This window comes from Heterocephalus glaber, unplaced genomic scaffold (assembly GCF_053883595.1).
Source record: "Heterocephalus glaber isolate CG9 unplaced genomic scaffold, H.glaber_assembly_v1.0 deba00000347, whole genome shotgun sequence".
Taxonomy (NCBI): Eukaryota; Metazoa; Chordata; class Mammalia; order Rodentia; family Bathyergidae; genus Heterocephalus; species Heterocephalus glaber.
The window spans coordinates 3,533,761-3,550,534 of NW_028258143.1; the positions used below are offsets into that span (position 1 = coordinate 3,533,761).

At 36.9% G+C, this 16,774-nt stretch overlaps 1 protein-coding gene, 1 long non-coding RNA gene and 1 pseudogene across 3 annotated transcripts in view; 2 read left to right on the forward strand and 1 right to left on the reverse strand.

Annotated features, from left to right (window-relative positions):
- Nucleotides 1-16,774, reverse strand: part of Arhgap15 (Rho GTPase activating protein 15) — a 609,508-nt gene that overhangs the window by 51,073 nt on the left and 541,661 nt on the right. For both annotated transcript variants that reach the window (XM_021237176.2, XM_021237181.2), the window contains one exon: nucleotides 10,991-11,096. In XM_021237176.2, coding sequence (XP_021092835.1) covers nucleotides 10,991-11,096 — 106 coding nt within the window. The remainder of the gene's footprint in view (nucleotides 1-10,990; nucleotides 11,097-16,774) is intronic.
- On the forward strand, nucleotides 5,670-5,780 carry LOC147829837 (small nucleolar RNA U13; annotated as a pseudogene).
- LOC147829838 (uncharacterized) lies at nucleotides 8,193-14,739 on the forward strand. The gene is made up of 2 exons (XR_015445967.1): nucleotides 8,193-10,993; nucleotides 12,595-14,739. It is a non-coding gene; the product is annotated as an uncharacterized LOC147829838 (long non-coding RNA).

Below are 16,774 nucleotides of genomic sequence, written 5' to 3' on the forward strand. Positions count from 1 at the left end.
AGTTAGGATAATTAGGTAATTTGATTTAAGAGGCTGGGATGATACCTGGTGTTCAATACAAAAGGGAATTTGAGAGATGGCCCCATTCCTCTGTCACAGTTGGCTCTTCCTTCTCACTCTTTGTGTTACCCATTTTTTTCTTCCCAGGAAACACAATTGAGTATTGGTATTGGCAAGAAAGCAGAGTGTGGTCGAGAGGACTGGAAATCAGGTGACTTGAGGTCTGGTTGATTTTTTTCCCCCTTCCACTTTGAAGTCTGTTGTGTGTTTCTCTCTCCATAAGCAGAAGAACCACATTTCCTTGTGCATTTGCAAGGGGAAGGCAAGCTTTTGTAATCAAGGCACTTTTCTTTTTCTTGTCCTTGTTCTACTTAGTTTAATTAATTAATTAATTATGCTCCATCTTACTAAATGATTCAGTATGAAATTTTACTGGATCTGGAAGAAATGATGAATGGAGAGGTTGGAGTTTCTTCAATAGGAGTCAGGACCAGTAGAGGTTCTTTTATATAATAGTGGAAAAATGACAAATGATATAAAAATAAGCTTTTGTATTCCAAGACCCAGTACTAATTCCAAATAATCAAGAAGTCCTCGGGCTGGGGATTTAGCTCAGTGGTTCTACCGCCTGCCTCGCAAGCCCAAGGACCAGAGTTCAATCCCTGGTACCAAAAAAAAAAGAGAAGTCCTAAGTACAGGCAATCTGATCATGTAGAGGTACAGTTACTCTAACAAGTTCCAAGTTATTGATGGGCGGTTACAGGTTTCCTAATGCTCCCTCAGCCACTTTACTACTTACTTGTTGTTGTGCTTGTATGTTATTAGCATGGGACCTTAGTGTTAATTTTGGGTTCTTTACAATTATAAGAGAGCTGCTCATATCTTCTTCATGATGAAAAGAGAAAGATCAGATGAGGACAGACATACTTGAGAAAAATTTATTAGCAGCAACATCAGAATGAAATATTCCCTTCGTCAGAAATATATGGTTTCTAATATTCCAAGTCTAAGGTGATCTTACCTGGAACCATTTGCTCACTATTATACTATCATCATCTTGTTAATGAAGTCATGGGATTTGGTTTATTCTACAAAAAAAATTGAATCTCTATGTGTGGGACACTGTACTCGTCTCTTGGGACTAGTACCAGCAGGAATAAAAATTATACAGACTCTGTCCACTAGAGCCAATGCTCTAATGGTAAAAGGAGCCAAGTCAATTCTATTCAATTTCCATTCTTACCAATATTTTCAGGTGACTATGATATATATAGAGTGCTATCTTTCATAGCTAGAAATCTCCCCATCTGCTATTATCATGAGAATTTTCTAGGCCTCCTTTGTGGTGGAACTATTTATTTTAATCACAAAATACAGTACTTGTGTTCTTGCTACATATTTCTCTATCAATATACCTGCCATGCTTTGCAGTATCTCCTCCTCTGACCACCTCTTCCACATCAGAAGCCCCCAGGAATTTGTTCTCAGCTCTCTTCACACTATCCCTTGCTCTTATTCATGACTATGACTGTTAATCCTGATATGTCAACTTCATTGGACTAAGAAAGGCCTAGCAGATTAGTAGACCATACCACCTGGTAGGTCACAGAAGCATGGCCTTAGGTACTATATTTGGTTGGTCCTTCATCAGTCTCTCTCTGGCACTGTTCCCCTACTCTGCTTCCCTACCACTGTGAACTAAGCATCTTTATTCTGCCACACTTTCTGCCATAATGTTTCTGTCTTGGAGCCAGTCACCTATGGACTGAATCTCTGAAGCCAATAGTTAAATGAAATTTCTCTTCCTTTAAATTGTGGGCGGTGGGTATTGTGTCTTAATAATGACAAAGTTGACTAATAAAATAACCTTATCCCACTGCCATCTTTAAACCGGCAGCTCTCAAATTTATAGTTAGATCTCAACTTTCTTGTGCTTCCAGTCTACATTTCTTATCCTTTATCAGACTTTATCAGACTTTATTAATAGAATACAATGACCAAATCACACTTTGTTCTAAGAATTTTATCATCTGTCATGTCTACAATTTGGTTCTTTTCCAGTATATGAGTTACAGGTATCACTAGCTCAAATCCTGTGGGCCATTCAAAGCCCCTTCCTCTAGCCTCCTTATGCACTTTGTATGTATTGCAAATTCTACCTCCACAGTGCTTCCTGAATCCATCTGTTTTCCTAGTTCTTCTCACCATTCATGTAGCTTGGGATTTCTAGATTGGACTACTATATGTGCCCCTTGGAAGCTATCCTGTTTATTTTTGATCTCTATGAATACAAATCTTATGACTTTAGCTCCCTGTTTCAGATCCTTCAGTGATTTTCCTGATGTCAACACAAAGAAATTCAGCAAACACAAGCTTGTTCTTGACAATTTAACTTGTCTACAACACTGCAGACTCATATTCTGCTCCTTCCCTTTAGGATTCCTAATTCACTAATCATTTCAGAGGACTTGTCATTTCTTTAGCACACAATAGTTTCTCTGACCCTCAGGACACACAATACAGTCACAGCCTCTGGATATGTGGTTTCAGTATTGGATGATTCAACCAAAGGCTAATGAGTAGTATTAAAATTTTTCAATCTGCTCTAAGCACATACAGAGTTTTTTTCTTGTCATATTTCCTAAATAATACAGTACAACCACTATTTCCATATCACTTGTATTTCATTAGGTATCATAAGTAACCTAGAGGTGATTTAAAGTATACAAAAGGATGTTCTAGGTTAATACAAAAACTACATCATTATCTATAAGAAAGTTGGGCATTTTGATATTCATGGGAGTGTGTGAGGAGGATGTCCTAGAACCAATTCTCTTTAGATACCATGTGATGACAGTGTGTAGTTATACTGTCTGTCAAACTGACATCCTCAAAGGTAACCTGTGCCTTGTGCTTTGCTTTCTCTAAGCTAAATTTTATCTCTTCTTTGGTGCTTCATGCCTCTAGCATTGAATTGAGAGTTCAGAAAATTTTTATTATAAGCCTCACATAGTGCAAATTCTTGTTCAATTTGCTGTATCTAACTCTTACCATTGTAGTGTGCAAGCATTCACAAGGAATATATAAACAAATAGGGGTGCGTATTCTAATAAAACTTTATTGACAAAGAAAGGAGGAAGGCTAGATGTGGTTCAAGGGCCATAATTTGCTAAGTCTTGATCTTGTCTAGGCCTGGAATACAGCTGACACTCACATAAAACTTCCTGAAAGAACTAGTTGGTAGGAGTTTACAGTTAACACACATTTTCACAAATATGAATTTATTTGACTTATTTCACACATGAACAAAAGGGATGGTTGGAGACTTTAAAAGATTTTCTCAATGTTGAATAGTTTCTAAGGGCTGAGGTTGGGATTTGAGCCTATGTCTTCCAATTCCAAATCCTCAATTCTTTCCACTAGGTAAAAGGCCAAGACTCATAGTGCAGAAGGGTAGGGCAGCCTAAAAAATGCACCTTTTATGAGGGAAATAGTCCTAGGAAGTGGAACTTCACTAGCAATAAAGAAGACACTAATAGACGGGACAGTAATTATTTTGTTTTGCTTTGTTTTCGGTGATTCAGTGGTAAATGTTACCATTCAAATGTGAAATATAAAGATCTAAAGTAATAGTTTCACTCCCATCTTAAAACCTTATCTCCCAAAGCCTTCTCCTGAAACAAGGATACACCACGGGAAGGATCATTGAATCTTAGTCCCTAGCTCACAGACCTTATAAATCCTGTGCCAAGATGTCTCCTAAGTAGATGACATTTTAATGATTACTATGGGGAGTTGGGAACTATTGCTTCACCCTTGTGATCAGAGTAATTCATTTTCTTAACTACCAGGCCAAATTCTGCCACAGGAGTCCAGTTGAAGAATTTCAGGCCCATAGGAAGTACATTAGCTCTTCAAAGTGATGAGGGTGTCATTTCAAACACACAAGCAAAGGAGCTATTAAGCTTCTGGCTTATTTCAAACAACTTGCAACCCTCATCCCTTGGGGGGAAAAAGGAAGTGAGAGGGAGAAGGAGAGGGAGTCAGAGAGAGAGAGAGAGAGAGAGAGAGAGAGAGAGAGAGAGAAGGAGAGAGAGAGAGAGGGAGAGGGAGAAGGAGAGGGAGTCAGAGAGAGAGAGAAGGAGAGAGAGAGAGAGAGAGAGAGAGAGAAGGAGAGAGGGAGAGAGGGAGAGGGAGAAGGAGAGGAGAGAGAGAGAGGGGATAACAATTTGCACACTTCTCTCAATTTCCAGGAAAAATAATCATGTCTTGCAAGTCTTTGGATATCAGGTATTGTGGTTGGGTGAAGGACCAAAATGTACAGAAAAAGAGTGCAGTGCCAGAAGACAGCACAGAAAAACACACCCCGCTCCAAAGCACACCAGACCCAAGCATTCAGAGGCTTGGATGGGCAGCAGAGACCTCACTCACCATTGCTCTTGCTGACCAGAGAGAAGGCTGGGGGCTTTGGGGTTTTGAAGTCCATACTTTAACCACACCTAACTTGAAATCCCCCAGTCAAGATACCCATAGTGGCATTTTAAAGACAGGGTGGATGAATTATTTGCTTGCCATTGGTTACTCATACAGCCCTTATATTTCTAGGTCATCATCATTTAAGTTGCCTATGATATGCTTTTGTAGAATATTTTATTTAATATCCGTGAAGACCACAGAGAAGCTTTAAATATCGGTTTACTCTTACAAAATAGCCACAGCTCAACTGTTTCTCCTTTCAACAAGGCATTCAACTGGCATGCTTCCATGAGATCTGTCTATTCAGCCATATCATTTTTTTCACCTTGGAATTCTGTGAACAGCTGGCTGATTTTCTTAGAGTTAATACAAAAAGAGGATTTTACAACAGGCAAGTCTCCTACAAGAGCCTAAAATACAGCAAATATATTTTTCCAAGCCTATTTAAAAAAATCCATGAGTGGTATTATTTCATATCTATCTATCTATCTATCTATTTATCTATCTATCTATCTATCTATCTATGAGATCAAACCCTGGGCCTCAGTTATGATAATCTCATGCTCTACCACTGAGCTACACTCCTAGCCCTATAAATCATCTTTTTAAAGGTCACCCATTTCTAAGACATTTTTACTCTCTCTAAATAATGTATACATTCAGGAAAACTGAGTATTCTTTTGTGTTTTCCTCCCTTAAAAATTTGATATTATTTTGGCTTCTCAAATGCACACCACAAAGTAAATCTGGCTAAGTAGTTCGATTTCACTCTGTGGAAAAAGTTTAGTATTTATTTTCTATATTTTCTGTAATTATCATGTATTACTTTTATCTTGGAAAGTAAAAATGTGGAAGAAGACTTCAGCAATAGTTAGAATACTTTACTAATAGTAGTGGCAACAGGGATTCCAGTTCTAGACTTCAATATTTTTTTCTTTTTTGAGACATGATCTTGCTATGTAACACAGGCTGGTCCTTGAACTTACTATGTAGCTCAGGCCGGCTTGGACTCACAGAATTCCTATTTCCTCAGCCTCCCAAGTGGTGGGGTTATAGGTGTGCACCACCACTCCCGCCTCGAGTTCTATACTTCAAAAAAGCCATGCCAGACTTAAGAGGATATATAGTTCGTAGGGCTATTTACACTGGTGAGTGAGGCACCAGATAGGGCCCCGCCAACTGCAAAATATCTTACTCTCCTTTGGTTTATAAGCATAATGACTTGGGTGCTCATGGCATTGTGTGAGATATGCTTCCTTTTAAACTTGTTAGGATGTTGATATAAAAATAATTCTCTTCTGAGCTTTCCACAAAGCCAATGACTTTTTTTTTGCTACATGGTAGGAAATTCTCATTGTGAGAATTATGCTGATCAGTTAGACAGTAAGGCAAGAGAACTGTCTCTATGAAACTTCTGTAACAGGGTTGGCTTTTGATAGGCACAGGAAGACTCATGCCACCTCTGTCCTCCTCACACCTGCTTCCAAGTAAGGTCACCTAGATGATTACATCAGTGAGCCAGCATCTGGAATGTGAAAAGCACGGGGGCCTGAGGACATGGAACAGGGTGCCAGCTGGGTTGGGAGAGAGTTGTGATGGAAGAGAGTCAGGGTCGGGCACAAGGTTAGGGTGTCAGGTAGCTTACCAAAGGTGAAAATGACCTCAGTGGGACTCTAGGAAACAGGCTGAGGCAGAGCAGTAAAGACATTCAAGTTTTGGGAAAAGATTTCAAAGTGGGGTAAAGACTTTGCTGGAAGCCAGGAAATTTGACAGTAATTTCACTGTATGTCATGTCATCAACTCTCCCTATATGCATTTCAACAAAATATTTTATGTTTACATTACTCGAAAATATACTTATAGATGCATAAGGTTTACTTAGTACTCATATGTGTTAGATACTGTGCATGGCTTTTTGAAAGCATTATTCATCTATTCCTTACCACAAGAATCCGTAGATTCAATGATGATCTCCATTTTACAGATCAGAAAATCGAAGCTAAGTTCTGCCCAAAACTCACATTCAGGTCTGCCTAACTCTGAAGTCTGTTCTCTTTGTTCACCTAATCTCCCTGTCTCCTTCTACATTGTTGTGAAGGGTGGAAATGAAACACATAAGAAACCTCTCGCAATCCAAAACTCAATGAGAGGAATATTAACTTTCGAGCAACTATTATTACAATCTTTCCATATGGGCAACTTTTTCTACATATTTATAATAATGCTCTGAGGAGGTAAAATATTCTACTCTTCATTTTATGCAACTTTAACATACATTTCCCCCACATTAAAAATAAATCTGTGAGCAGGCTACGTGTCACTAAGTCAGTATAACATATACTGTTACACATAATCCTTCCCTACACCCAGGCACTCATATTATTTCCAAGCTTCCACCAGGCCAATAGTATTGTCATAAACAATGTGATCTACACAAGCTTTCCCTTTCTACGTTACTTAGTGTAGAATAGAAAGACTAAGACCATTCATTCAACACATATGACGTCTTTGTTCTTGAGATATATTGCCTATAATGGCTCTCCTCAATATGGTTAGCAGTATACCCCAACAGCAGCACATAGCAGGCATGATTAAATACACAAGTGCCAAAAGAGCATGAAGCCTATTTCATTAATTTTCTATAATCTCACCTTCCTCTCTCCCCATCCACACTTAGTAAAAATAGAAAGGACACTTTCCTAAACAATATTGTCGTTTGCTTTTTTATTGCTCTCAGAGGATTAGCACAATTACCCAGTTCTGCAATCTCAGACTTATCTGTATGGATAAATGGGTGTAGGGAATACATCAATGAAAGAAATAAAAATGATTGCCTTAGAAAAATCTGAAGATTTGAATCATTTCTTTATGTTTTCTTTCCATCACTTCAATCCAACTACAACTTCTTCGAGGCCTCCGGCATTTCTTCCCTCCTATCTCTTTCACTCTTCATGCTGTTGATAGATACTCTTTCATAAACAATAAGTACATCATGTAATCGATGCTTAAAATTTTAGTGTTTCCCTCTTTGTTACTCAACTCCTTTAACTCGCTCTCAGCCTGTAACTACTATCCATCAGCAGTTACATCATTTTCCACATCCTCTTCCCTCTGCCTTCTTGCCTTTCCAAAGTAGGCCATAAGAAAATACATTTGACACATTTTTATAGTGATAGAACTTCCCATTTATATGATTCAGAAGGTACTACAGACCTCCCAGGGCCTACCACTATAATGTCAAGTTGTAAAAGTAGGCAAGAATATAGATTTAAAATGCTAGCATTTTGAGATGAGAATTTATTTAGAATTATTGGTCTCCAGTTATGATAGTAGAAGGATAGAACTTGACCTTGAGATCTATTAAGAATAACGACTCTGGACTTTTATACTATTTAGCCTATTCAACTCTTATATATTATTATGCACAATATAATCATGGCTCCTTAAAAGTTCTGGCTTTTGTGGATAGGATTTACATCCATCTTCTAGTCCAACTGTTGTGTGAAGCTGTCCTTGTTGGTAGCTGCTCTGCTTTGAGGGGAATGTTTAACTCAGAGCTTGGCAAAAATGGAATTTTATTCTGTTAACTGTAGAGTACATAGGTCAAGTGGAATTTTTGGCACTTCATTACATTCCCTGACCCTCACTAAACAAACTTCAATATATATATATATATATATATATATATATATATATATTTGAAACAATGTGGAATAAACACTACATACAAGTGTTGATGGTAGATTTTCTGAAGAACTACCAAATGCATCAAGACTAAGGAAAACATTCTAATGACTCTTTCAAACATGAATATATTTAAATTCTAGTTAAACAATCTTCTTATTTAGTCTTCTCAGGCTTTGATGACATGCCATAATTGGCTGTTTATCAAAAACTTAGCAAAAAATGCTTAACAAGATGTAATCATGCATATACACGGTGCATAATTAAATTCAGTTTATAAATTGGTACAAGGTGAAATATGGTGACACAACCCAAGAAAGGTTGGTGGCTGGTAAGTAACACTTTTTGTGTCATCTATAATGATAAATCTTAAAATGAGAATGTTATGAGGTGATACAGAATAATAATCCAATCTTAAATCTTAGTTTTAAAAATTTTTTTCATGTCTATTATGTTAAGCAAAAATTCTCACAAAGTTAGGAAATTCATTTAAGTATAAGAAACATGAGCAAGAATTAATTAATACTGGGAATTGTGTGGTATGGGCATGGAAAATTCATCTTTTGAAGGTTTTTAACCTGATAGATTCTTTTCTGTATGGTTGTGTGTGTATATTGGAAGGTTTAGCTGGCACTCAGTTTCTTCATTTTATAGCTGTTCTTTTACTTGAATAAAACAGGGAACAAGTGAGGCCGACTAATGGATATTTCTTGAGAACTCTAAGAGGAGGTATTAAACATTAACATTAAAGACTATACTTTTCCATTTATTTTATGTCTTTCTCTAGTTAAAGTTACTGAGATAAGAACTCCAGTGTTTACTTGTAATTTGAAACCCCTTTCATGGTGTGTACGAATCCTGAGGGAGACGAATTAATATTTAAGGAAGGCTTACCTTGGGCCAGGCATTTTATATGCATTATCTCATTTAATTCTCATGACTATAAGATATGGGTGATGTTAGTTAATCCAATTTTGCTTGCCTGAGATCTTAGCAGGAGTAAAGTATGGAACAAAGGTTTGACTCTAGGTCTCTCCCTTCCCATTTCTTTAAAACCCAAGATCAGTTCATTGCATTGCATGAGGTTACTCGCTGTAGCCAGCATGTGACATGACAAGGAAGGGCATTCTAGCAATAAGGGATGTTTTCAATTTTGAGACAATGCTCTTTTCTAAAGGTAAAAAAAGAGAGTAACTAAAATGATGCACTAGATTAAAACATTCTCAATTGCAGTGACTAGTTTAGAAGGTTATAGAGTATCTATATCATGAAATATTAATGCATTGATTAAAATGAGCAAGCCAAGCCTGTTTAATGAAATGGAAGGTAAATTAGTTGCAGAATAATATTTGTTGTAGGATGTTATTTAGCACTAAAAATGACCAGGCACACATATGTTTCATGTACTTAGAAACAGGTCTGGAATGACACGTTAAAACAAGTTAGTTACTTTGGGTCAGCAGACTAAGAATGACTGGAAGATAAATTTTGCTTTTTAGTGTATATGCATCAGTGTTGCTTATTTTTTTGTGTAATTGAATGTATTACATTCACAATTAAAAATCAGGTAATGGATTAGTTGAATAATGTAGAGAAATGACTTATCCTGAGGAAGAGGTGACTAAGGTGATTGAAGACATTTAGTCTCAAAATGAAAACTGCTATTTCAGTTCACTATTCTGTGAATAGTGCTTCATTATTACTATGCATATATGGTGAAAGCTAAAACCTCATTACTTGCATTGCATTGTGCCTTATCTGAAGAAGCTTCTAACAGAAGGCAAATGAGTAAGTCTTTGCAGATTTTAACATGTCCAAAATAGAGATCTCAAACCTCCTCTTCCTGTTCTTCCCCCAGTTTTACCCATCTCTGTATGTGTTATTATCATTTCTCCACTTGCTCAAGCAGAAACACAGGTGGCACAATTTACTTCTCCTGCCCTTCCTCCACCATGTCTTAAACGGGAGCAAATCCAACATGATCTACCTCCAAGATATCTTCACTCAGTTCTTGAGGGCTCCACTCAAGCCACCACTATCTGCTGCCTGGGTGACTATAACTTCCTGCTAATACATCACTGCACTATCCCATTTTCAATGTGTTCTCTACTCAGCAGAGCAATGTTTTACACTACCCCATTTTAGCACATGTCAGTTGTTCCTTCTTGTATTATTGAAGACAGAAGGTGATGTGACAAGAGAGAAGGACATGTGACATGTGAAGGTGATGGAATCTAGATCTCTCACTGGGCCATGAGAACCTATGTGATCTGACATTGGCCTAGTGTCTAGGACCTCAGCTCTTATCCCCACTCCCTGCTCTCTAGGTAATAGCTCTCCTGGCCTTCTTTCTACTTTTCAAATGCATCCTCTTTGCCCCTTTCTACCAGGATACTCACCTCTTAGTTGGTTACCTGGCTACCACTTTGTCAGTCTTAACCAAATAAGAAAATTTTATTACAGAAAGTTAAGGGAACCTTGGTATATGGTGGAGTTGGGCTTTGAACTCATGTCGGAATCATTTCATACTCTTTCCATGACATTAGACAAGAAATTCAAGTGAATCATCTCAGGTGATGGTTGTGGCAGTCAGCAAAAATCTGCTTCTTGAAAAGACCAGGAGAAATAGAGTCTTTCAGAAGTTCCAACTGTAGGTTTTTGCATTGTAGGCTACTACATTTTCTACTTTCTGCTGGAAGAAGACTTATGGCTAAAGGAGAAATTATGATGTGGCTATATTTGGAAACTCTTGTCTTAGAGATTTAAAATGAAAGGTTGCTCATTTGGAAATGACTGTATTACGACAGACCCAGAAACTCTCACAACTTACCTGGTAAGATGTCCAAAGAGAACTTTCATGGTGTCACGATTTGGTGGAGGAAGTTTTTGTACAAGATACTTTATAGTTTCAATCCTTGCATTGTTGTCTGGCTTTTCTGAAAATAAATGGAAAAAGAGGTTAGAAAAGAATAAGATTTCATAGGCACATGAGAGAATTTTCTTAGGAAAATTTTGGACTAAGACTTAGCAACTAATAGTACTAGTAAACAGTTGAAGAGAAAATATGTTCTCCACCTGGTTAACATCAAGTTTCATTATTTTGCCTCTAAATTAGACCAGGGTTACATGCAAGGAGCAGTAATTGACTTTGACATCATCTTGTTATGATCGGGCATTGAAGTGTTTTAAAAAATATTCTATTTTACCGAATGTGATAGGGTGAATAATGGCTTCCAAAGATGCCATGTCCTAACCCTGCAAAGTGTAACTAGGTTACTTCACATGGCAAAAGAGACTTTGGAGATGTGATCAATTCAGGGATTGAGATTGGGAGACTTTTCTGGACTATTTTAGTGGGCCAAGTGTAATCACAAAGGTCCTTATCAGGACTATGAGAGTCAGGGAGAGGTGATGTGATAATGGAGGTAGAAGAGAAGGGCTATGCACTGTGAATATTGGCCAAGAAATGTTGACAATATCTAAAATCTAGGAAAGGTAAAGACAAAGAGCTTCCAAGAAACTTTTGCCCAGTGAAATTGATTTCAGAATTCTACTCTCCAGGACTGAAAGATAATAAATTCATATTCTTTTCAAAATATTTTTATTTTATCAAAAATAAAAAAAAATTAAGCCAGAGTTTGTGTTGTTGTTAAAACAGCAGTAGGAAATGAATACACAAGGATATACAGTGTGGTTTGATATATAGTGTGACTTGATTCCAAATATTCTATTATTTGTTTGACTTTGTGGAAAGGCAAAGCATTTTTAAAAATTATTTCCATGCTATCTTTTCTCTCAAATGCATTTTGTTTTTGTTATAAAATAAGAGAATGCAAAGCCCAAAAATCTAAGTAGCATAATATCTGGTTATATACATATTTTAAATTTAGAAGTTTTTCAAAACTGCTTTCATTTTTTATTGATATGAAAACTTCTCTTAGAACTCTTCACTTGCTTCTCTTATTTTTTGCTTTGCCTAAATGACAAAATAAGAATTGAGTTACTTGATACCCTATGAAGTTGGTCTTATCATAGTTTTAACCAGCACATTACCATCTACAGGTATAATTATTTATTATAATTGAACACGTTATGCACACTGATTTAGGTATCTTTCCTAAGATACCTAAATTTTATCTCTAACTCCTAGCACAGAGCTCCTCATGAGTTTAAAGGGGAGACTGGTGGGAAAGATGATATATAGGAAAACGATATGAATGAGAGATACCCATCCAATATCCATTATTTTCTTCCTTGGACAGACCATCCATTGTGTATAGGGGATGGCAATATACAGCCTCCTTCGCAGCTAGAGTGGCCATGTCACCATGTCTGACTAATCTGTCAGAGTTTTAGTAGGACTTCTGGTTAGCCTATGTGCAGAGCTAATTTAGCTCCTGGGTCTTCTTTTCTTTTCTTCTTTTTGCTTCTCAGAATGTAGGTGGAATGGCTGTATTGTGAGAGGACTTTGACAGTTGAGGCTCCAAAATGAGGAACATGCTACTAGGAGAAGCATCTCTGAATGTGTGGAGCAAAGAGACTTGGGTTCCTATGACAAGAAAATGAGCCCTTGTGTACCAAAGTCTTTGAAGATGGGTCTCTGATACTAAGGCCCAAGAAAGTTCCAGAAAAGATGTACTTCTAAAAGCCCAACTGATAATCTGTTGATAGGTATGTAAACTTTATACACGGGTAAGGAAGAGTTAGTTTAGAAACACGGAATTTCTCTAATACAGTGTTTGAAGAAGATTTTTAATAAGGAATTATAGGAAAATACCCTGCTGGAGACAGTATTTGGCTAAAGTGGGGTGAGGGCAGCCTTCCTAGTAGGACTCTGCTTGGAAGATTTTCTTTTTCCTTCTAAAACCACAAAGGTCTATAAATAATGCCTCCCAGAGTCAAAGCTTTCAAAATTGCAGTTATTCTTAGCAGAGTTCCAACATAATATGGCTGGGACAACTGCAAATGAAAGAAACAAAGGGAAAAGAGGAGAAAAAAAGTTGCAACATCATAGCCTACACCAGATGCAATATTTTTTTTTGCCGAGCAGTAATAAGCCTGATCATTGCTTAACAATGACAAGAAAATGTGATGTTTAACGGGACTACTTGGGGACTAGGGAATACCAGAAACTCAGAAAAAAAAAACCCCCAAAATTAACAACTTGAAAAGTCAGTAGAAGTGAGAATGAAATTGGTTAGTACATCTAGGACAGAGCCACTGGGGATGTTGGAGGCCTTATATCCTCATCTTCTAAAGGTAATGCCACACACCAATGACTGTACAAACACATGTACTGTACATATATATATATATATATATATATATATATATATATATATGATATGATGTGAGTAGCACATTTTACTTGGGACCTGAGGAACCATTTGCTTTAAGCAATGAAGATAATACTGGAAAGTAGAAGAGAGAAAGGGGTGGGGACAAAAGGAAACCTTCTTAATTCACTTAAGTTTCTGACTATAGTAGTAATCACGTCAATGTTAGAATCTCCAAAAAAGAGACCCATTGACATTAAGGTCTCTAAAGTAGCAGGCCTAAATTAAGCTTGATAGACATCGAGTGAGAGTGACTTTAACTGCTACATCCAGCAAGCCTTAATTTTAGGGAACAAATGATCTAGTCAGAGTGGACTGAAAAAAGGTTGAGCATTGCTTAGCAGCATACTTGAATTTCAAGGTCATTGCTATGGTGCTGAGAAGGAAATTAGATATTATCAAGTCTGTTAAGCCACCAGATAAGAAAATTGTGAGCTTCTCTGGAGAGTTAATTCTTCTGCTGTGTCCCATCACACACAGAACATTCTAGTTGCACAGCATTTCATATAATGTTTGCATTGCTTGAATGCCTGTCATTCTCCACCATTGAGTAGGGAATTTTCCTAAAAAGCTAAGTAGCTTTTATACTGGAAGGTAGTGGAGTAAATGAATGAAAAAAAGAGCTAATGAGTGAATAGAAGACAAAAGCATGGATTAAAAGCATCATACCACAGTGGTATATGTGCACCCATGTTTATAGCAGCATGGTTTGTAATAGCTAAAACTTGGAAACAGCTCAAATGCCCATCAACTAGTGATTGGATAAAGAAGATGTGGGTTTTAAAAAAAAATAAAATGGAGTGCTACTCTGCCATAAAGAAAGATAAACTAGAGATACTTATAGCTAAATGGAGGCACCTTGAGGTCATACTCTTAAGTGAAATAAATAGGACACATTTAAATACTGAACTGTTTCTCTGGTGTGAGAAACTGAAAGTGTAAATGAAGATCAAAATGTATAATAGATAATGTGAAATAGGAAGAAAGTGTTCAAGGGAGAAGGGCAACTAGGGAGGAGGATGGGGGAAGGAAAGAATGGAAAGAAAAAAATGAAAAAAGAAGGAAAAAATGGAAGCAAAGCTTTTGTAAAAAGGAAGGGGTGGAGAGGTTGAAGGGAGGGAAGGGGAATGAAAAAAAACAAGAACCAAGATATATCATGGACAGGTAGGCACAAATTCCCAATGATGAATGTGATCATAATGTGTACCTAAAATGTACCAATAAATTTAATGAATAAAAAGTAGATAGACCTCGGTTTGAATTCTTTAACAACTTTTATAAGCTATGTGGCTTCGACATTTTTTTTTTTTTTTGTACCGGGGATCGAACTTGGGACCTTCCACTTGCGAGGCAGGCGCCGGAACCACTGAGCTAAATCCCCTGCCCATGGACATATTTTTTATTCTCTTTGAATAATATCTAAGATACTAATTTTATGTAATAAACAAAGCAGTGTGTAATGTATCTAGAACAATGACTGGTAAAACTAAGTACTCTAGAAATATCTCTTTCTTCCTGGAAGGCTCATGCTGGGTCTAGTCCACCTTTTATTTGTATCATGTATACTACCTGGTTGCAGGGAACATTAAAATGTAGTTGCTAATTTTTGGACTGAGTTGTTGTCAGTTGGTGAAAGCCCAATTACTATGGTAGCTTGGCATTACACAATACCCTAAATACTTAGTGTCATGGCCTGAGAAATTGAGCTGATTGGCGAGTAGTCACATTTAAGAACTTGTATAAAATATATGTTGGTTCCTTAGTCTGCTTATGAGAAACACTCTACATGAAGAATATCTTATAAAAATCTTTTTCTTTCTTTTTCTACTTGCACACATATTTGAGGTATCAAACAGAGAGCAACACATGCACACTGGTGGCTAACACGCTGAAGTTCTAGAGGGGAAAACTGTACAAGAGGAACAATTTATTATTTTTTACAACATAATCAGAACAAAATCTTTTGAGAAGGTTATAGGAATGCTGTGTTTTCCCATTCAAATCTTCCATAGCTTCTAAAATCAGGAAATAACAGAACACTTCTATGTGGGGGACATCTAAAAATACAATTGGATACATTAAAATCGAAATGACACCTTTTCAGATCTGGTTTATTGATGTGTCATATTAGGAATTGGAAGCAGCATTAATAATACAGGAGTAGTTAATGAGCTAAGATTCATACACAGCTTACTAAAGATGTGTCAACTGTCTTCAGTTGACTCAGTGAGCATCTGAAAGACAGCATTTTCTATTAATATTTCTCTTCCAGCATATGGTTTCTCATTATTGTGAAGCCCTGAAAGTCTGAGAAGACTTTGAGATATCTCTGACTTTTTTACTCTCTGATTGGGATGGGTAAAGAAACTTTTTTCTATGTGGAGAATTAAAGAATCTCTTAGGTTATCATGTACTAAGATTTATATAAAATCTTTCCAGAAATAATAAACTCTATAATTATTCTCTTTTCTTTAAATTGATTCATGGTCTCATTCCTTTATGATTTATTTTGTATCCATTCTAGGCTTTTTAATACCTCCATTTTAGTTCCCATATACATCGACATAGTTTCTCCAGTCTCTAAGCTGTGAAGCCACACTGCAGCCTGAGCTCTGTGTGGTGGTTCCTTTCCAACACCCAACAGTGATCACCAATGATTTCATGCCCACTTCTCACCTCCTTACCTCCATCTTCCCAAATTACACCAAAGTCGTTGTAAATCAGCTGCTTCAAAAAAAAATTCATGTCACTTAAAGAAGTAACATCTCCTGATATGAAATAGTTTTCAATGTTATGATAAGAATGTGGCTTTATAGTTTCTCCCTACTCAGGGTTTTGAGGGCACATTTTTCAAAATACGGTTTATGATAGTAATATTTGCATTTGTCTCCATGAAATGTTGCTACTAAGATAGGGCATTTACAGCTGAATGCCTTTTAGAAAAGAGATTTGACCAAGTTATATGATGATGAAAAATGTTCTGCACAGAAAAGAGCCTTGGACCTGCTGACCTCTGGACACTTTTCTGGTCTTATCATCTATGCCTTTATTTTTCTTAACTTATTTATAGCCATATATTAAGTCATTTTCAAAACAGACTGTGCTTTCTTATGTAGGTTCACAAGAGGAAAACAAGACTAGACTCTCCCAGTAACCAATGGATAGGGATTACTATTCATCCCATTTATCTGAAATTCTTGAAGGACAACTGTATCCTTTTGTTTTAAGAACATCATCAGTACCACAGATGTTCTGCTTCTGAAAGTTATTCTTGAATG